The sequence below is a fragment of the Armigeres subalbatus genome, chromosome 2, assembly GCF_024139115.2.
Source record: "Armigeres subalbatus isolate Guangzhou_Male chromosome 2, GZ_Asu_2, whole genome shotgun sequence".
In the NCBI taxonomy this organism is placed as follows: Eukaryota; Metazoa; Arthropoda; class Insecta; order Diptera; family Culicidae; genus Armigeres; species Armigeres subalbatus.
The window spans coordinates 72,209,716-72,232,044 of NC_085140.1; the positions used below are offsets into that span (position 1 = coordinate 72,209,716).

The 22,329-nt window shown below is 42.3% G+C and overlaps 1 protein-coding gene across 1 annotated transcript; it reads left to right on the forward strand.

Moving 5' to 3' along the window:
• Positions 1-809: 809 nt before the first annotated feature.
• On the forward strand, positions 810-22,012 carry LOC134209033 (ras-related protein Rab-2). The gene is made up of 4 exons (XM_062685017.1): positions 810-1,226; positions 13,830-14,145; positions 14,201-14,381; positions 20,589-22,012. The coding sequence occupies exons 1-4, from the start codon at positions 1,181-1,183 to the stop codon at positions 20,685-20,687; spliced, it is 642 nt and encodes a 213-aa protein (XP_062541001.1). The 5' UTR covers positions 810-1,180; the 3' UTR covers positions 20,688-22,012.
• Positions 22,013-22,329: the final 317 nt, after the last annotated feature.

Sequence of the window (22,329 nt, forward strand, 5' to 3'; positions counted from 1 at the left end):
CGTATGTATGTATGTGTATATGTGTGTGTATGTGTGTGCACAAAAGCTATAAAAAACATTAGACAACTTTTCGTATAGTAATCCTTAACCGATTTTCTCGCAACAAGTTTTATTCGACAGGGGACAAAGCCTTGTTGATCACTATTGAATTTTAAAACGATCGGTCATTGCGTTTAAAAGTTATGAAGAAAATGGTACATCGGACCATAGAAACAAATATAAGGTTGGTGTCTTAACTAAATGCGAGAAAGGCACCACCAACGCTAGGTGGATTAATCTGTTTTTTTTTTGTGTCTTTATTAAGAAGACTTTTAGACCTATAGGCTAGCTCGTCTCCGCTACCCAACCTCGTTTTTGGTACTTCTGTTTTTGAAACCCAGTTTCTGGGTAGTATTTCGGGTATATTTCACTTAGCGCTCATTTTGGGTCAGTGATTCTTACGCAGTTAGTGCTAATGGCGAAAACTGGCAATTAGTTGAGGTACTTTTGTGTTTGTATAGCTTCTTTATGTCTAAAAATAGTTCGTCGATACTTCTGAAGTTTGGTTATCATGAATTAAACGAAGTTAAAATAAAAACATTGTACGCCATATTGAATGAATGGTGGGTAGGCGTATTAACCTTCTCTTCAGTCCTCTGAATACAAGTGAAGAGCACACTCTTTTGTAACATTCGCCCTTTTTCAGAAAGAGCTTGCGTTTGTCACTGTGCGATGTTTTGTTACCTTCAGAAACTTTGTCTGTCAAAGTTGACAATCATCAAAAAAAAAATTCAACCATCAGACTGTCATCCCCCTTGATTCGATTCTGGCTAACGCATCACTTTTTCTCGACGTCTGGACGAAAAAGAACTGCTGTTGGTTTCGCAAAACTTGACCAGCATTCTGTATACTGTAATATTTTTTCGTTCGTCACTCGGTCTCGCGTGAAACAAAGAGAAATACATACGGTGGCAAGGATTTTCCCTTGGATAGTGCTAATAGCTTCGAATCTGTAGCTTCCGACTAACTAGTGCAATTTACAAATAAGTGGCGCATTCCTAAGGGTGAGATAAGGAAGTCCAAAGTAGTGAGTCCCGTGTCTGTGTATATTCCGTGGGTGGAAGAAAAACCCGAGCTTATTGTGCAACGTAATTAGAAACGGAGGCTTCTGGCAGGTGATTCCAGCAGGTTGGCAGCGAAAATGTCCTACGCATACCTTTTCAAATACATCATCATAGGCGACACTGGTAGGTACCGTCCGGAAGTGGCTGGGATGAGGAATCAACCGAGTTCAATATTGTTCGATGCATGGAGGGTGGAAATTTGTATTCACAATTTGGCCGAGGGGAAGGTGGAATGGTAGGGGAGAGTCATGGCGTGAGGAAACAAAAATAATCGATAATCTTCCGTCATCGTTGACTTTCCTGCGTTTCATACTGGTTTCTGGGGAGGGTGTTTTGTGACGATAGAGAAAAAGAAAAATACAAGTAGGTTTTGGATGCTGATGTTGAACAGAAGGGACAAGAAAAACATTAGGTACCTGCTCCCATTCGTTAATGCGACAGGATAATAATACGTAGGCTTAGGTTGAGTCGGTTAGACCAATACAGTCATGAATGAATCATACGGCTTTGTTTTCATCGTTTTCATTGACACAGTTCCTGTTACCAGCGATGCGCAAATGGAATCGCAATCGGTTGAAACGGAGTAGGCAACTCCAACAACAACTATTGTTGTTAGCACATCAGCTTAGTTAGAGGATTGTGGAGCAAGATGGCCTTGTGCATATTTTAGACCGTCGTTGTCATAAATCTTTAAAGATATTTAAGTTCCATTCCGTTTGAAAGTTTTAGTAAATCGTTTGAATCAATTTACATTCTGCCTGAGAGAAAATTTTCAGAGCATGCCAATAATTGATTGGTTCTAAAATGTAAGGAAGTATGCCAATATTGTAATATTCAAGTAGACGAAGGATACACGAATTGACTTTACTAATTTCTCTATTTTGTACCACCACATCCTTCTCAATCTTTCATTAATATCAAAGATAAAATAAATGCGTAAATACCTTAGTCTAATGGAGTCTAATGTAAAGTGCAACTAAACCTTTGCGATTTATCAAGTATGCAAGAACAAACATCTAAAAACGGTATTTTATGTTTCCCAAGCTATGGAAAAAATACTATTATGTGCTACAGTTGGAAAAAGGCCAGTATCTAACAGGTGTTTATTATCTATCTTATCTGTTGACAAGCGACGTGTGTATAAAATATTAACGATGTATTTTCCCCTTTGCCGAATTTTCCTTTTTTTTGCTGATACAGTAAGTAAACTATACAATTTTCTCACTGCAGTAATCATTGTCAAAAACATAAATGTTAATTAGGTCGTAATTTCAAACTAATTTCTTCGATTTCGCCCGATAGATTCATAATACATGAATCCTGAAATATCCGATAAGGATAAGTTTGCAACTCTCACTTTCGTTGCTCATTTATTTAATAATGAAGCCATATTGCATATGGGTATCATGCACATGTACACGAGTATTTCCTTGCTAATAGTGATCATTAGGCTAAAACTACATTCGTCGGACTTTCATAATAATGAACCACAATGAGCATGCCTACACGCAGGACGTTAGGGGAAGGAGGTTCGCGAGTTATTTATGCTACGATGACTCATGTTCCTGAAACACGAGACAACGGCAGTAAGCGTTGCGTCTGGGTCATTGTTGACGAATTGAAACAGAGGAAAGTGATAAGCAAGTTGATTGCTTGTAATTTGTTCATAATCATATAATTTGTGTAATTGCTTGTTAGATGCTGCAACAATTGAATGGCTGCGGAAACGTTGAACCTTAAATTAAAGGCGTTTGAGTTTCAAAAGATGATGTCGAAGTACCTACTATAAGATTGGTAATGTCGTTCATATTCGCGTGACCAACATCTAGTTTATTTCGACCTAGAAGCCAAAGCACCAGTTGTACAAGTATCGAACCGATCTTGGTGATGGAACCAAGCATGTACTTCTAGACTGGCCCAGGTTGTTGTCGAATTCCACAGGGCATTGGTCTGGGGTGGTTTTCTGAACTTTTTTTTTCGAAAAAAAAATTCACTTGCGATTCACGGCAGAATGTGTGTTTCAAATGGTACGTAATTGTGTACGTTTGAAGAATGAGTTATTTAATATTTTGTTACAATAGAAAGAAAGAATCATAATATGCTATAATATATTATATGCTTCGATTTGTTCCAAGCAAATGCATAATTTTAAAGAAGGGGTCATTTACTCACTTGTATTCCGGCCAATGTGTACTTTTAACCCTTTCAGGATGACTTTTTTTTACATTGATTTACGGTACAGATTTGGGTGATTGTCCAGTACAGTCATACCTCGATATAACGTAACTGAATTTTTATTTTCGTTACGTTATATCGAGGTTACGTTATATCGAAGCAAATTTTTTTCCCAAATTTTTTTTTAAATTTTTTTTTTATAAAAGAATTTTAACTTGAAACCAATGTTATTCATCCAGCAGGGTGTTTCAACCTTTCTTACTTTACTTTTTTTTTTCAAATAAAAAAAAAATTCTGTTTTTTCTTAGATAGGCAATCTATTTTTTTTTTTCATTTTTCATAACCATTTTTTTCATTTCTGTTTTACTTTTTACATATTTACTTTTTATCTTAGAATATAGCTTTAATCAGAATTCGTTTAATGATTTATAAATAAAAATAAACCTAAATTTAATATAATTCTAGATTACCATTCTTTATTCATGAAAGTAGAACTCAAGTTCATAACAATTCACAAACCAGATCGCAAAACAACATTTCTGCACTGAAGTCTTTTTAGTGCTGTTTTTTTTAATTACGATGTCCATGATAACTCGTTTACATATTCGTTATCATTTCCAAAACTCGCAGATTGTGATCCCAGTGAACACAAAATCGTATATGCTGCATTATACAATGCTCAAGTGGAGGCGATATACGTATATATTGTATGGGGATGTACCGATGTGGCCTCTACTTTAGCATCTTATGTGACATCATATACGATCTTGTGTTGACTGGGATGCTTCTTCCTGCGTTGACATTGACTGCCTTGTGTTGTCACCGGCATAGTGTCGGTATGCTATCTTCTCATCAATGCTTCGCAGTGTGCTTCTTAAGACTGTCAGTGGCACATCATCCTTATTCTCGACTTCATGGAGCATTGTAAATAATATTGTAAGATTTATGAATCGAGTCAGCTGGAACCTCTCACGCTTTGGCGACCAAAAGATTTTCTATGATGATCTTCTCTACAACCACAGTAAGATGTCCCTTACATAAGATGGGCTATGGTATGTTGGTCAGAGGAGGTGCCCGCGAACTCGAAAATATACGAAGCCACTCTGATTAATCTCTAAAAACGTGTTGACCAACCATGTAGAGAGGGGGAACACCCAAATGGGAGGCTTTATGGGAGGCCTCCAGACCTCTCAAACTCGTGGTGCGACTCTTAAAGTGAGTAAAGTCATGCATAATGCCACCCCAAAACGTTAAGTGCAGTAGACCCACCGACTTAATTTCATCGGTAGGACAACCGTCCCTGTTAGGAAATGGCCCTAAAAAGCCGAAAATGAAAATGAAGTATGCCGTAAAACAGGCGCCAGAGGAGGTAGCTGCGGCAAAGAAAGAGGTGCTTGTAGAAGTAGGCTATTATGATGGATCTACGTGGATGTCCCAAAGGTCATGAGAGGAGAGCAAATACTCTCTGGTCAAGTAGAAGATGGCAACTGCATCCATAGGGCAGAAGAGCGAGTTGATTTTCGGGATCCTGCTCAGAAGAGCTCGGCGTGCAAAAGACGGTAGAGGGGCTGGCTGATAGGATTCATGTCGGAGCCCTATGCCCAGTTGAAGTCATCCAACGTAAGAGTTTGGATTAAATGACTAAAGCCGGTGGGCTGGTCGATACATTGAAAGATCAGTGGAGAGTTGATATCCAGACCATAGCTATTAGCTATTAGCTATTAGGGGCCCTCCTTGGCCGTGCGGTAAGACGCGCGGCTACAAAGCAAGACCATGTTGAGGGTGGCTGGGTTCGATTCCCGGTGCCGGTCTAGGCAATTTTCAGATTGGAAATTGTCTCGACTTCCCTGGGCAAAAAAGTATCATCGTGCTAGCCTCATGATATACGAATGCATAAATGGTAACCTGGCAGTTAATAACTGTGGAAGTGCTTAATGAACACTAAGCTGCGAGGCGGCTCTGTCCCAGTGTGGGGATGAAATGCCAATAAGAAGAAGAAGAAGAACAAGCTATTCGTTTACGAAAGAGCTATGCGGGCACGCAGGTGATGAGCCTATATGTGTACTCGCCAGGTACGTCTGGAGAAGTTGCTCGATAAGACCAAGTTGAAGGTAGGATTGATGGTATGTTACGTGATCATACACCAACCACTTGTGGTCTGCTACAAGTGCTTCGGCTACGCTTATAAGTCATTTTATAACTGAACTTCGACATGTAACGTCGTTTAGTACTGATTCTCAGCCAAATATTTAATGTATCTCAGCAACCGAAACGTCACTTTTACCGAGATCTCGGCAAAAATCATGTTTATTGAAACTCGGTGGTACCCACCTAGAGAAAATTCGTAGAGCTGAAAATTTCTCACTTCATCGAAAGCATACGCATACTCGGCGATGTGCTCAAGGACCGTGGCTTCGTATCCATAGCCCATACTCCGGAAGCACTGATGATGATAAGGATCCATTCTACACCAGCTGGAACGTGAGTACGACATCTGCCCAAGTCACGACTTCAAAATCATTATAGGAGTTTTGAACGCTTAAATTGACCAAGGGAATAACTTTAAACTGACTTTTGGAAAGTTCAGTGCCCACCGGCTGACGAACGAAAACGGCCAACACAGCCTTCCGTACTGGTACACCTGGAAATCACAGGAATACAGTTAAAGTTACATAGGAATATTACAGTGTTATGAATGTAAGGAATACATACAGTTAAAGCAGCCATTAACGACGCAGCGGAGAACAACGTCGGATATGTGATACAAAGTTGCCGGAACGATTGATTCGACGAAGAGTGCAGACAGATTCTGGAGGACAAGGACGCAGCGCAGGCGTTCGCGTGGGACGCTATAGACGGAAGCGGAGACAGCAGACCCGCCTTTTTCAGGAGAACCCGAGTAGAGGAAAATAGCTCAATAATATCAAATGTTGATAAGATAGCAAAATGAGATATGGACATGATTGATATAAGAGATAAAAGATCAGGCGACAATATCAATATTTTGCACTAAAATATCATGAGGATATCAAGATATGTTATTTGTAATAAGTGATCGATATCAAGTGCCATTAGTTTGTTCTTATCCATAGCATATCGTGATATTTAAATGATATTTCGGTGCAAAATTTTGATATTGTGGCCTGTTCTCTTATAGCCACGGTGTCTCTATGGGGAAATGTTATTTTTCAAAAATCAGTATCTCTGCAACACCCACCACGCGAAAGTATATGATCTCCTCTTTCATACAGTGGGTAAATTAAAATGTTCTATCGGGGGATCTAGAGCAATTTTTATTTTATTCACTATTTTTGATGCAAATTCCATAGAAATCTCAAATGATAGCCGATCAAACACCCCCAAAAATGTATGGAAAAATGACCCTCGATAGAACATTTTAAAAATGCACCTACGTGAAGGAGAAAAACCTATACTTTCGTGTAGTGGGTGTTTTAGAGATACTGATTTTTTGAAAATAAGCCTCTTTGGACAAAGACACCGTGATAGCAATCAAGTCCATATCATGTTTTGTTATTCTGTTTACGCGTTATACGTTATACGTTATTTACGTTATACGCCGAGATGAAACATGTGTGCCGTTCTCAATATTCACGCAACTTCTGTCACAAACTCAACGCATCCCGCAATGGTTTCGTGCCGCGAGCTTAGATGTGCAGGGATAAGGATGGGAGCATCTTGACGGACGAACGTGTGGTGATCAAAAAATGGAAGCAGCACTGCGAGGAACACTTGAATGGTAAGCAGCTGGTACGGATGGTATCGGAGCTGAGCTCATTAAGATGGGCCCGGATGGGAGGAAAGTTATCAAACCGGCTTCGTTGACGGCCTAACGACAACGGATCAGATCTTCACTGTTCGTGAATACCAGGTCCCAACGCACCGTCTGTTTATCGATTTCAAGGTGGCATACGACAGTATAGCCCGCGTAGAGCTATGGAGTGTTATGGATAAAAACAGCTTCCCTGGGAAGCTTATCAAACTAATCAAAACAATGGTGGACTGTGTGCAAAACTGTGAGAAGATTTCGGAGAAGATTTTTGTAACAGCTGGGGTACGATTTTCAACAGATGCAGTCAAAAAGAAAAATTGCAAAGGTGGCAGAACTGTACACCCGCCTAAAACGTGAAGTAACAAAAGTTGGTCTGGTGGAGAATGCATCGAAGATAAACTACATGCTAGGTGGCGAAACAATGTTACGATAGCCGTGGATACCTTCGAGGTGGTCGATGAATTCGCCTATCGTGGATCCTTGCTAACGACTGAAAATAATGTTGGTCGTGAAATACAAAGACGCATAATCTGTGGAACTCCAAAAGAAACTGCGGTCAAAAAAGATTCACACCGCACCAAATGTATCATGTAGAAAACGCTCATAAGACCGGTAGTCCTCTACGGGCATGAAACTTGGACCATGCTCGAGGAGGACTTGGCAAGCACTCGGAGTATTCAAGAGACGGCTGCTTACGACCATCTTTGGCGGTATGCAAGGAGACGGTGTGAGGCGGCGAAGGATGAACCACGAGTATGCTTAGCTCTACGACGAGCCCAGTATCCAGAAGGTAGCTAAAGCCGGAAGGGTACGATGGGCAGGACATGTTGCAAGAATGCGGGATAGCAACCACGCAAAGATAGTGTTACCCTAGATACAAGAAGGCGTGGAGCGCAGTAAGCTAGGTAGGCTGACCATGTACAGAACGACTTGGCGAGCGTGGGATTCTTCTTTCCACCCTATGTCTGTTGAGGATGGTCGGTCATATAATGGCCTAGAATTGAAAAAAAATATTTTTATACTCAATGAATCACGTTTATAATGAAAACTGTTAAAAACGGGAGCGAAAAAAAAGTTACGTTATATCGAGGTAAACATTACGTTATATCGAGTTACGTTATATCGAGGTTACGTTATATCGAGGTATTACTGTAAACAGAGCGATCGGCCGGTCGTCAAAATTTAGTTTTGCTTTGTGCGAAAAGCAAATCGATCGGCTGTTCACCGAAATTTTGTTTTCCATTGCGCGGGTGAGTAAATTAATCAGAGGGTCAAATTTGTTTCTTATCCAGTCGTGATTCTCCTTTCGACCCGGAAGTGTCCGTGGTTTAATGCAGTCACCAGCAGTAGTCGTCTTCCTAGGTCTATCGGCTTCATCACAGGCCTTGAGCACTTCATAACGGTTGTTGGGTAGAGCTTTGATAATTTCATACGGTCCACAGAATTTCAGTTTAACTTTCTTTTCTTAACTGGGTCTTCGGTATCACCACCTCCACCTCGCCATCTCCAACTTTGTATTTCACCGTTGGCTTCCGGCGAAGATTATAATACTTTTGGTTCTCCTCTTGTGTCTTCTGGATGTTCTTCTGCGCCATATTTTGTAACTCGCTCCATTCTTCTTCAAAGCACTCTTGAATCTCTTTCCGCAGTACTTCGTGAAGGATGAGGTCTTCTTTCGTTCGCATCTTCACGCCAGTCAGTAGTTCGTCATGTTAGTCGCTCTTTGCCAACTGTTGTTTAAGTACTTCTGAACGTCACCATTCTTCCGGTTTGTCGACGGACATCTTGGTGATCATCGGAATAATGATTCGATGGACACGTTCCACTTGTCCATTGCCACGAGGCACTCCAGTAACGATCTTATGTAACTCAACGTTTTCATCTTCGCAGAACTTAGTGAACAAGCCCGACGTAAACGCGACCCTTCGATCAAAAACGATTCTTCTTGGATTACCGAAGGTATCGGTGATAACTTATTTATCATTTCTTCTGCGGTTGTTGACTTCGGAACAACCGTACGAACTTTGTAAAGGCGTCAATAACGGTTAAGATATAGTTGTGGGACTTCCTAGTAGATGGCATGGGTCCTAGGTGGTCTCCACGGCGATCTTGCAATACGTGGGTTAAGCTTTTTCTTGGACATCGAATCTTTGAAGGCCATACGGTCCGTAATGATTTTGAATTTGCGTCCAAGTAAGTAACAACGGAACTTTCTAACGGATTCGACAGCAGCCAACGTTTCCAACTCGCAGGAAAGATAATTTCCCATCGATCGTCCTTTGCTTTTTGCATTAGAAAATGATCTTCTACGTCGCCATCAGGGTTAAAAATACGCAATACTGGGAAGCTAGCCGAAATTTCCTTTACGTGGTTGAAGGAATACACTGCACCGTCGTCGAACTGAAATAAACTTCCCTTCTTCAACATACATACCTGAAAGCGGACGCGTTATAAATAATTGCGAACGCCGTGACGAACTTCCTGAAGTAGCTGGCTAGTCCATAAAACCGCTGCAGTTGCTTCCTTGTTGTCGGCTGCGGGAAACGCAATAATTTCTCGCCCTTCGCTGGGACCGGTTTCACACGACCATCGTAATTTGTGTAACCGAGATTTTCCACTCGACGTTGCGGAAACCAGCGGCTCATGGCGGCGAAGCCTCAATAAAGAAATAAAAGAAGTCGACCGAAATCTAACCTGGCAACAGGTTAAAGCGATAGCCGGGCAACGCTCAGGATGGAGATCTTTCAAGTCGGCCCTTTGCACCACCGGAGGTGTACAGGATCCGTAAGTAAGTAAGTAAGTTGCGGAAACCACACTTCTTCCAATTAAACTGCAATCCACGCAATGCACGCTTCAACACTTCTAATCCTTGTTTTTCATCGCCTAACGAAATGATGATGGTCATCGATAATCGACCCGTCATTGGTCAAATTTTTGAACACCGTGGTGATGAATCGATTGAAAGCGTTACGACTGGTGCACAATCCAAACGGTGCTCGAAGGAATTCATATTGTCCGTCACGTCACTCGCCACGAACGCTGTGTACTTGCGACTATTTTCATCCACCGGTATATGAAAGTACGAATTCTTCAGATCGAGCGTCGTGTACACGCGAGCTCCCGTTGGGCATCGGAAACTTGTCGCGTACCCCTTTTTATTCAGTTCGCGGTAATCGATGCAAACACGGTGTGATATGTCCTTCTTCGGAACAAAAACAACCGGACTTGCATATTCGTTTTCGGATGGCCACTATCCATCCATTCACTGATTTGTCTCTTCACCTCTTCTTTTTTCAATTGCGCCAAGCGACGTGGATTTTCGCACACGACGATGTTATCCTTAAGTTTAATCAATAATTCATTGGCTGTAACCGCTGACTCACTCGACTTGTAGTCTAATTGCAAAACTTCTTCTAATTCCAAAACTTCTTCGCGGTATACTCACATATGCTAGATTCATCTAAATCCATCGCGAGGACAATTCGTTGCATTTCGTACACATAGTCTCGCGTCGATTCCGTCAATTTCTTCTTACGTCCTGCCAACACACGTTGGACACCGCTTGCCCGTACGAAAGAGAAAAATTTACGAACAAGGGCAGTCTTTAGCCTCGAGAATGTTGTCAAGTGTTGCTGGGAAAATAGGAATCTCCGTGCCGTTCCGACCAACTTTTTCCTGCACATAAACATCTTCTGTTCGTCATTCCAGAATGCTATTTTCGACATAGCTTCAAACTGGTTCATCCAAATGTTCACATCCTGTCCGTCGTCTGCACCAAAGGCTTCGATACTGTCCTCGACATCACGGAATTAGTATGGTCGCTGCTCCTGTAGTGCGAGTGGAATTCTCCTCGATGTAGATGTTTCTCTCTTTCTAGTCGCCGCTGGTGTGAAAAATTCGCCGTCGTTTTCAGCCATCGTCTTGTCGTGAGTGATGTTCCGATTCGTCATGGTCGTTTTATTTCCCGTCATCGACAATCCTCGTTTTTCGCACTCTCGTTGTATGCGATGCTTGGTAAACGTGTCGCACAAAATTGCAACGTTGCCCTCCATCTTGAATCCACCGATTCTCCTCGTTTCACTTGTGATTCGCGACTTCGTATTCGCGAATTATTTTAATCACTCTTCAATTATAGCGCGTGCACTGTCTCAACAACTCTCCAATCCCGGATGAGCCCCCATGTAAAATGGAGCGGTTTAGAGTTGAGAAGAATAACAGAATTATATCTTTACTTAAAGGAATTGAATAATAACACACACATACGTGGTCACCAGTGTGGTGGATTGATCAGAACTGTCTTTTTCGAACATTTTTCACGATTCTCCCACATATATGCTTATTGAACCGGATTGGGTGTATACCAACGATGAGAACATTGGCCAAAGCCTTGATTCATCTGGTAGATACCGTGGGCTGAACTTCAGAACGTTTTAAGTATCTTGAGCATCTCGTATATATCTATTGAACCGGATTGGGTGTATACCGATGATGAGCACATTGCAAAAACCTTGGTTGGTTCGGTAGATACTGTGGGCTGAACTCGAGAACGTTTTGGAGTACCTGGTGGTGACCTATCTCTCTTCTGTGACTTTACACAGCCGATCTAAGACGTTGGGCATATATGATTCATCCGTCCTGAAAGAGTTAAATAAGGAATTATACACTTTAACTTTTGGTGTCTCTGCAGTTAGCCTTGCGAACAAAGGCGTAGGATTGCCAATCCGGAGATGGTTAGTTCGATTCTCGGTCCGGAATATGATGTTTCCGGGTGGGAAATATTCTCGGCTCCCTGGACATAGTGCATCCATTGTACTTGCCACACAAGATGCATGCTTATGCATTGCTAGGCATATAGACGCTTTCAATTAATAACTCTGAAAATGCTAATAGAACGAGAATAAGTGGAAAGACCTTTTTTTTTGTTAAATATCTTGGCTGTGCATATGCACAGCATATGTTTCGAAATGGACAAATTGATATGAAATTTGCGAAAAAGAATCCACGTGTCTTGGAGGGACTCGAACCCTCAACCTCCTACTCTCTAGATAAGCGTGATAGCCCCTACACAACAAGACCACTTAAAGGTCACGTTTGCGGAAAAGCCATCAGAATCCGAGTACCAACCTCCACCGCGATTAGCTCTCTTTTTTGCAAATTGAATATCTTTCGGATGTTTGATTTGCCCAATCTCGTGACCTTTAAGTGGTCTTGTTGTGTAGGGGTTATCACGCCTATCTAGAGAGTAGGAGGTTGAGGGTTCGAGTCCCTCCAAGACACGTGGATTCTTTATCGCAAATTTCATATCAATTTGTCCATTTCGAAACATATGCTGTGCATATGCACAGCCAAGATATTTAACAAAAAAATGGTTTTCGTACGGCCGAGTTGCCGACTAATATGCAATTAATTGTTGAAAGACCTGCTTTTGAAGAAGAAGAAGAAGAGGTGTACTATCGAAGAAAGAATCATACACTCTTCGTCTTATTCCGGGCGTCATCTACTCTTTTGTCTTATTCCGGGCGAATGTATACTTTTAAAGAAGGTCGATGCCAAAGCTCCAGATTGGTGGCTGGACGTCCAGTTGGTGGCTGGTTCAGTTGGTGGAAACCATCCTTCCACATCCCATAGCGATAATTTCTCCCGTAGACTCGTCGTTGACCTCGCACGCATCTGCGATTAAATTGATGCGATAGCCTATCTAGAAGCTAACATTCGTAGAGAGAAGGTTCTATGTGGGGTCTGGAACACATGAAACGTAAGTGATATCTAGGCTACAGAACTCACCACCTACTTCAGCATTTGGCTCGACGTTGCCTAGGGTAGGGCCACAACCGCTATCTTGGATGCGTCTGCTACGTAGATAGACTACGATACAACTATCTGCTACGTAGATAGACTACAAAGGCAACCTCTTCCCTTACACGCCAGAAGTGTCCTCTTCTACACATTTTGAAAATCTATATTATATTATATTTGTTTTTTAACTCGGTTTCTGTGAGCATTCCGACGCGTAGTGCTCAAGCTTCTTGCATTTGATACACTTCATGTTCGATTTGTCCTTATCTTTGATGGCTTGCTTCGCACAAGTTGCCAGCACTGATCAGCCAGCCCTGGAATTGATACCAGGCTCGATCGTGATGTCCTGTAGAATTTTCAATTTGATCGAATGAATATGCCATCCATTTGACTCCTGATGCGTCTATTTCTATGACCATTGACTCGTAGTCGAGCGGAGAACCAATCTCCTGTAGCTTCTGGCTCGTCGTCAGAATTTCGTCCACGGTGGACGCGTTCTTGTTTTCTCTCGCTTTCATTAAACACAATTCGTAACCATTAAACCATCGACTTGCGGTTAGCGGCAGTAAACACAATGGGAAGTGCGCGGGAAACTATACACTTGTGGTCGATTTCAGTATGCTTCCAATTCGTCCTGACGTTGGGAAAGTCAAGCATTTCTTGGAGGATCAAAAAGATCAATTATGCGGATGTTGAAAGCATTCAATTGCATAACCCCCGCAATTGTGTTCTGATAAACAATCGAAAATACGCCGCCGGTGCAATCAGGCAGCGCATCCTAATAAAACGTGTGCAGAAGCGAATGGCAAAATTCTTCCCCCCTCACGACTTATTGGAATTCCTATGAACTTTGCTAAAGTACTAACGGACTTCTTGGCATTATTCTAGATTTGTAGAAATGTTTACAACCTTAAATCAGCAATTACGTGACTAATAAATGGCTTCTTTCTAACCCATTGTCGCAGGTGTTGGCAAATCATGCCTGTTGCTCCAGTTCACGGACAAACGGTTCCAGCCGGTTCATGATCTCACGATCGGCGTAGAATTCGGTGCCCGCATGATCACAATCGATGGCAAGCAGATCAAGCTGCAAATCTGGGACACTGCCGGGCAGGAAGCGTTCCGCTCAATTACCCGCTCGTATTACCGCGGTGCCGCCGGTGCCCTGCTGGTGTACGACATTACCCGAAGGGAAACGTTTAATCATCTGACCACCTGGCTGGAGGATGCCCGGCAGCACTCCAATTCGAACATGGTGATCATGCTGATCGGAAATAAAAGGTAAGAATGAGCTTATTGTTGCATGACGTGGTAAGCATCTGAATAATTTTTACAGTGATTTGGATTCTCGTCGCGAGGTGAAGAAGGAAGAGGGCGAAGCCTTCGCAAGAGAGCACGGTCTAGTCTTCATGGAAACTTCCGCACGTACGGCGGCGAACGTGGAGGAAGCATTCATCAACACCGCGAAGGAGATCTACGAGAAGATTCAGGAGGGTGTGTTCGACATCAACAATGAGGTAAGTCGGAAGGGGAAGCCAACTGGAAAGTAATTTTTACGAGTTTTTCTCACGCGTGTTTTTACACGGGGATGATGATTTTTGCGTTTTCTTACGCGCATTTTCCCCAGGGCTTTTAAACGAATTTTTTTAAGAAAGGACGGGGAATGCGTAAAAACCGCGTAAAAACGATTTTCCGTCAGGGTCGTTAGTAAATGATGAATGATTATCTTCCGGGAAGAAAGGGGGAAGGGCAGTTTAACACTGGTCTTCACAAGTTCCTATCTCATGCTATCATGGATCTGCTAATCATAATTGACTACCACTTAAAGGTTGCGTACTTAGCTGATATTGTAGCCAGCACACTGTTGTCCTTCCCATGTCAGCTAAAGTGAGGGGTACGAACTGTGAGGCCTGCCTGTGATGTGGTGTTTTTTAAAGGCTCTATTAAGTTTCTACAAAAACTGCATAAATTTGCAAACAGGCCTTAACAAAGTGGCCGGGTGCCACTCAAAGCATGCTTGCCTCCGACTAATTTAACGTTACTACCAAAAATCTGTACTGGTATAGCAGCCCAATAAAAATGATCATCCCCTGAAGCTGCTGTTCCCAAAACCCAACAAACCGAACCAACAGAGAACTAACAGAACCGATTTAAGTGGGCAAACACGATCATGGAGGCATTTTGCCAAAATCATGTTTCTTTCTTCGTTTTTTGACCCTATGCCGGGAATACCCCTAAATAGGATTTTTCTAAGAGTAAAGGTCTATGAGATGAATTGACTTCGTCTATCTTTACTAGATTCGATTATTGGACCAATTCTACCAGTAGAATAACATCACGTTAGTCGAATGAAGTGCTACATGAGTTTACCCTATGGGTAGTGCAGGGATTGAATTCAAAAGAGACTGCAAAATATCTCACTTATCATCTCTGTATACATATGGGGGAGGACGGGGCAAGATCGCCACCCAGGGAAAGATGAGCACCACTTAATTTTACCGCTATTTTGCCCTTTTCTCTCTCAATAACCCTGCACACTGTTAGGGTCTGTTCAAATATTACGTAACGCAATATTACGTAACGCAATTAATTGCATAGAGAAAAAAAATCAAAATGTTAAAAAATGTCTATGTTCTTTAAAGACGGATAAAATATACAATGCATATAATAATTTATTGTAACGTGTTTTAAATCGTACCAAAACAACACATTTCAAAAATCTATTTGTTACGCGTTGCCCATAGGGGTGGGGGTAGTTCTGAAAATTGTTACAGATTATTACGAGGGGGTGGGGGATTCTCAAAAACGACGTTTTTCGCGTTACGTAATATTTTAACAGACCCTTAAACTATAGTCCAACAAAAGACACAAAGTACACAAAGTATTAATACTCTTGTGCACAATCTACATTTATGATTTACCATGTGCTGAATCTGTTCAATAACTTACATTACAAATCTACTGAAATTTTAAACTGACTTCTGTTTTTCAATGTGATTTTTATGTGATTAATGAAACATAATAATTTATCAATTCGTTCAATTTGTTCTACACAGCTGTGCGGTCTCCAACACAAAATGAGCGAGAACAAAGAGAGAATAATCACTTCTTTGGATTCTGTTTTTTTCGCACTCGTATAACACAAGTTTGAGGAGTCTTACGTCGGCGAATAAAAGGCAAGTTTTCGTGGGGGACGATCAACAACGGGTCAGATGTTTAGCCTGCGGATGATTCTTGATAAATTCTGAAAGTACAACTTGCAGACTCACCATCTGTTCATTGATTTCAAAGCAGCGTACGATTCAGTGAAACGAAATGAATTATGTCAAATTATGCTTGAACATGGTTTTCCGGCGAAACTGATACGGCTAATTCGTGTAACGTTGGGCGATCTGAAATCCAGTGGTTTGCAGATGAATTATCGACAGCATTTGTTACCTTAGATGGGTTGGTGCAAGGTACTGCACTTTCGAATCTACTGTTCAATATAGCTCTCGAGGGAGCAATTAGAAGAGCTGGTATGCAAAGAAGCGGTAACATCACAAGGTCAATGTCAAGGTAATCACAAGGTCGCATATGCTCCTGGGCTTTGCGGACAATATCGATTCATTTATGTCATTTATTTAGTTTACATCGAAACAGATAACACTGAATCAACAATTTGACGCCACAATACAAGATTCGAGGCCGCATCTCTCCATCCTTGAATGCGCCACGCCGTCTCGTACCTGCCGGATCGGAAGCGAACGCCATCTTTGCAGGGTTGCTGTTCGGCATTCTTGCAACATGCCCTGCCCATCATACCCTTCCGGCTTTAGCTACCTTCTGGATACTGGGTTCGCCGTAGAGCTGGGCGAGCTCGTGGTTCATTCTTCGCCGCCAAACACCGTCTTCTTACACACCGCCAAAGATGGTTCTAAGCACCCGTGTCTCTCGAATACTCTGAGTACTTGCAAGTCCTCCTCGAGCATTGCCCATGTTTCATGCCCGTAGAGGACTACCGGTCTAACCAGCGTCTTGTACATGATACATTTGGTGCGGTGGTAAATCTTTTTTGACTGCAGTTTCTTCTGCAGCCCGTAGTAGGCACGACTTCCACAGATGATGCGCCTTCGTATTTCACGACTAACATTGTTTTCAGCCATTAGCAAGGATCCAAGGTAGACGAATTCTTCAACCACCTTGAAGGTATCCCCGTCTATCGTAACACTGTTTGTAACACTTTCTAGACAAGCCCTGTCGCGCTCGATTCCGCCCACTAGCATAGTTTGTCTTCGACGAATTCACCATCAGTTCAACTTTTTTTACCTCACGTTTCAGGCGGGTGTACAGTTCTGCCGCTTTCAAATGTTCGGCCGACAATGTCCATGTCATCCGCGAAACAAATAAATTGACTGAATCTGCTGAATCGTACCCCGGCTGTTACACCCGGCTCTCCGCATGCTGCAAGCGCAATGTTGAACAACAGGCACGAAAGTCCATCACCTTGTCTCAGTCCACGGCGCGATTCGAACAAACTGGAGTGTTCGCCTGAAATCACACAGTTTTGCACACCATTCACCGTTGCTTTGATCAGTCTGGTTAGCTTGCCAGGAAAGCTATTCTCATCCATAATTTTCCATAGCTCTACGTGGTCTATACTGTCGTATGCCGCCTTGAAATCAATGAACACATGGTTTGTTGGGACCTGGTATTCACGGCTTTTTTGAAAGATTTGCCTTACAGTAAAGATATGGTCCGTTGTCGAGCGGCCGTCAACGAAGCCGGCTTGATAACTTCCCACGAACTCATTTACCAATGGTGACAGACGACAGAACGACAGACTGGGATATCACCTTGTAAGCGGCATTAAAGATAGCAATCGCTCAAAAGTTCACACACGCCTGCTTGTCACCTTTCTTGTAGATGGGGCATATAACCCCTTCCTTCCACTCCTCCGGTAGCTGTTCAGTTTCCCAGATTGTGACTATCAGTTTATGCAGGCAAGTGGCCAGCTTTTCCGGGCTCATCTTGATCGAGCTCCGATACTATTCTTACCAGCTGCTTTATTGGTCTTTAGCTGTTGGATTGCATCCTTAACTTCCATCAAGGTGGGGGCTGGTTAGCTTCCATCGTCCGCTGAACTGACGTAGTCATCTCCTGCGCTGCCTAGACTTTCACTGCCTGTACTCTCAGCGCCATTTAAATGTTCCTCATAGTGCTGCTGTCACCTTTCGATCACCACACGTTCGTCCGTCAAGATGCTCCCATTCTTATCCCTGCACATTTCGGCTCGCAGCACGAAGCCTTTGCTGGATGCGTTGAGCTTCTGATAGAACTCACGTGTTTCTTGAGAACGGCACAGCTGTTCCATCTTCTCGCACTCCGCTTCTTCCAGGTGGCGTTTCTTCTCCTGAAAAAAAATGTCTGCTGTCTCCGCTTCCATCTATAATGTTCCACGTTCTGCCGGGTTCCGTCGACTTCCCACATACCCGATGTTGTACTTCGCTGTCGTTAATGGCTGCTTTGACTGTATTCCAACACTCATCAAGAGGGGCCTCATCGAGTTCACCCTCTTCCGGCAACGCTGCCTCGAGATGCTACACGTATGCAGAGGCCACATCAGGTTGCTTCAGTCGCTCTAGGTCATATCGCTGCGGGCGTCGGTACCGAAAATTGTTCATGACGGATAGTTTTGGGCGCAGTTACACCATCGCCAGATAGTGGTCAGAATCGATGTTAGCGCCACGATATGTCCTGACGTCGGTAATGTCGGAGAAGTACCGTATATCAATCAGAACGTGGCCGATTTGTGATTCTGTCTGCAGTGGTGATCTCCAGGTGTACCGATACGGAAGGCTGTGTTGGAAGTAGGTGCTGCGAATAGCCATATTCTTGGAGGCGGCAAAATCAATTAGTCGTAGGCCGTTTTCGTTCGTCAGCCGGTGAGCGCTGAGCATCCCAACAGTCGGTCTAAGCTCCTCCTCTTGGCCAACCTGAGCGTTCAAATCTCCTATGATGATTTTGACGTCGTGGCTTGGGCAGCTGTCGTACTCACTTTCCAGCTGCACGTATAATGCGTCCTTATCGTCATCAGTGCTTCCGAACGTTGATTATGCTGAAGTTGAAGAACCGACCTTTGATCCTCAACGTTCACATTCTCTCATTGATCGGCCACCACCCGATCACGCGCCTTTGCATATCGCCCATCACTATGAAAGCTGTTCCGAGCTACTGTGTGCTGCCGCAGATGGTAGACTGTATGATTATCTCTAAACGTTCGCACCATTGATCCCTTCCAACAAACCTCATGCAGCGCCGATTCCACAATCCTTGAGCACATCGGCGAGTATGCGTGTGCTCCCGATGAAGTCTATTTATTTATTTAAGGCCTACATCAACAGACTACTTATGTCCTAATGCTGGTAATAAAAAAAAGATATAAAGCCTGTCCACGTTAAATTTCGGACACTGAGACAATGTCCCATTGATTTTTGGCCATTTTATCTCTTTCGACAAGAATGAAAACCCACTGAAAGAATAACATAAAGCGGAGAGATTCAACTGTCATGTAAATTGATCTCCTCAGTGGTTTGTAAAAATTAAAAAAAATCGCAATGGATGATGGGTGTCCGAAATTTAACGTGGACAGGCTTTAAGTATACATATCGTCAAAAACTTAAAAAAATGGACATGGAAGTTGAGAGATTTGCAGTTCCACGAACCGAGTTTCCAATCGCTAGTCTCTTTTCGTCGCAGTTGTCTTCGCCGATGGTTCCGGTCCGAACTCTCTTGTTGGTTATTCGTTGCGAAAGTTTTTTTTAAGGCTGGCTTGCAGGGCCTGACACCAAACCCGCTAAATTTCCGAAGGACCATTCCTCCCGTTTCCACCGGGGTTGGTTACCCGATCTTCCCTTAGGTTGCTCGTGTCCAGGCCAGCACCACGAGGTCTATTTTATTCTTTCAAGTACGCGAGGATTGCACTTATGATCAATACCAGCAAAACAAAGTACATGGTCGCTGGCAATCAACGTGGGTTCATTACAGGTGGTGGTAGTGAGATGGTGCTGGATGGTGAAAACTTTGAAGTGGTAAAAGAATTTGTGTATCTTGGAACATTAGTGTCGTGCGATAATGATGTTACCCGCGAGATGAAAATGCGTATTGCAGCTGCAAATAGGGCTTATTACGGACTTCGTAACCAGCTTAGCTCCTTTAATCTGCAAACGAAGACAACTCTGATTCCTCCGGTGGCCTCAAACGGCCATGAAAGATGGACGTTTAAGGAGGTTGATCGGAGAGCTTTCGGAGGAGTATAAAGGGCTGAATATTGTTAAGCTTATACTACACGGCATACTACAGTGAGCGGGACACGTTGTGCGAATGCCGGAAGAGCGTCAAGCAAAGATAATATTCAGTAAAGAACTAGGAACCACGATGGCTTTTTGCAGTTGAAGAGGACCTGAGGGCGCTCAACGTTCAGGCCGACTGGAAGCGAATGGACCAGGATCGAGTCCAGTGGAGAAGGATACTCCAAGCGGCATAGGTTCATCGAGAAAGAGCTGTAGCCTATCAAGTATCAAAAGTGCTTAGAGTTTACCAAGCAGCTAGTTGTTATTGAACTTAAAGATGCAATTGTGTCTTTAGAGACTTTTGTTTAGGACAATCGAGCAAAATTAGTTGTAGTTGTAACATAGCATTTCCGTACCTACAATATTTAACATTTCGTTTCCTAAAACTTGCAGGCAAACGGCATCAAGATTGGGCAGCAGCACTCACCAACCAACCCATCCCTAGGTAGTGGAAACAATCCCGGCGGACAGTCCAGCAGTGGTTGCTGTTAAACCGTGTTACCAAACCCTACAACCCAGTATCATCCACTTTTCTGTGTACGTTGATCAAACGATTCCTCTAGGAGTTGTACCTAGCGATTAGCAAGCATTTGCTACACCGGTGACTGGATGGGATCGGAAAAAAAATGTGAAGAAAACTGATAAGAGCAGAAAAAGCCACACGCAAGAACCGAAGGGATAACACACGAGAGCGAAGGACTTTGTATAGGGAAAACGAAAAAACTAATCCAAAAAGTAACGAAACCGTGTGCTCCTAGCTATACAAATAAAATCTAATAAATAATAAAAATAATTCTGATACTGATGCAATTTTGTAAAATCAAAGTTGCATTCGGAGCATGCAAAGCGGGGCATGATTTTCGAATGTTGTAAAAATATAAAAATGATTGTTTTATTTTAAACTTCAGCCAGCATTAGTTTGAAAGTAGCTATTATGAAAAGACCAGGAGCAGTGTGAGACCAGCTAGAGTTTTTGTTGAATTATATTTTTGTTTCATTTATTTTAAGAAGATAATTAAAGACAAGCGGATATGGCTATTTTTAGACACATAAATAGCATGAAAGAAACTAAAAAAACTTTTAAAATGCATAATTTACATTATCTCTACAAAAACATCAACTACTAAATTCTATAGATTTAGCTAAAAATACAGATCTTTGAAAACTTACTGGGTCCCTTTATTAGATTGGAGCTTTTTACCAAATAGTCTTCGTTGGTTTTTAAATCCATATGAAATAAACATTTAAAAAAATCGTAATTTAGCGACATAGAATACATATTGCTTGATTTCACGAGCACTCTATCATCATTATTCGCATCACACTTCACACCAGCAACAATCTCGTGAAACACCAGAATTGTAAGGTTCGTCTCAAACATTCATCGGGCATGTAATTCCATACACCAGCATGGAATATTTTTTATCTTCCTATTCGTTCTATCTAGGTACGAACGTAACCAACCTGTATCGATGTGATGTCTATTTGTTTTTCGTTGTGAAGCCGAAAAAAAGATAATTCTTGGGATTTGCTGCTTATGGTTACTGAGAAATAAATGGCCCTTTCTTTTTCAAAATATACATTGTACCGGACCTTAACCTTTGAAACGCGAGAGAAATAAATCGAGGCGATGATGGTGGCTTATCTAGCGGGAATAGTGTGGTTGTTGATCGGATTCGCACTCCGGAATCAGTTGCAATTTAATAAAGCATAACAAATCCATAAAAATCTATGACGATTTATGTTTCAGTTTGTGATCAATTTGAGGTAAAATTAAATATAAACTATGAAATTAATAACAATTAATAGTAAATGGAGTTAGCTTTAATGAAATTTGTTAAGTAGTGATAATTCACCATCCATTTTATAGACCTTTGTTACCCTCGGAATAATGAGCGTAGTAAGCTGTTCAAGGTAAAGTTGCTAAGCAGATATTTTGTTTGAGTTTGAGCAGGCATTGGACGATTATTTAGTATAGGGTATAACGGGGCAAGATGAGCACCCTAAGAATGATACTTGATACCTCCTAAGCAAGCATTTAATTTTAGTTTACATCTAAACAGATAACACTGAATCAACAATATACGATTCGAGGCCGTATCTCTCCATGCTCGAATGCGCCCCACGCTCGCCA

Bases quoted from the DNA above. Each gene is read 5' to 3' on its own strand.
- LOC134209033 (XM_062685017.1), top strand. From the start codon at position 1,181: ATGTCCTACGCATACCTTTTCAAATACATCATCATAGGCGACACTG. The intron at 1,227-13,829 runs GTAGGTACCGTC...CCATTGTCGCAG, and splicing joins CATCATCATAGGCGACACTG to GTGTTGGCAAATCATGCCTG. The intron at 14,382-20,588 runs GTAAGTCGGAAG...TAAAACTTGCAG, and splicing joins TGTTCGACATCAACAATGAG to GCAAACGGCATCAAGATTGG.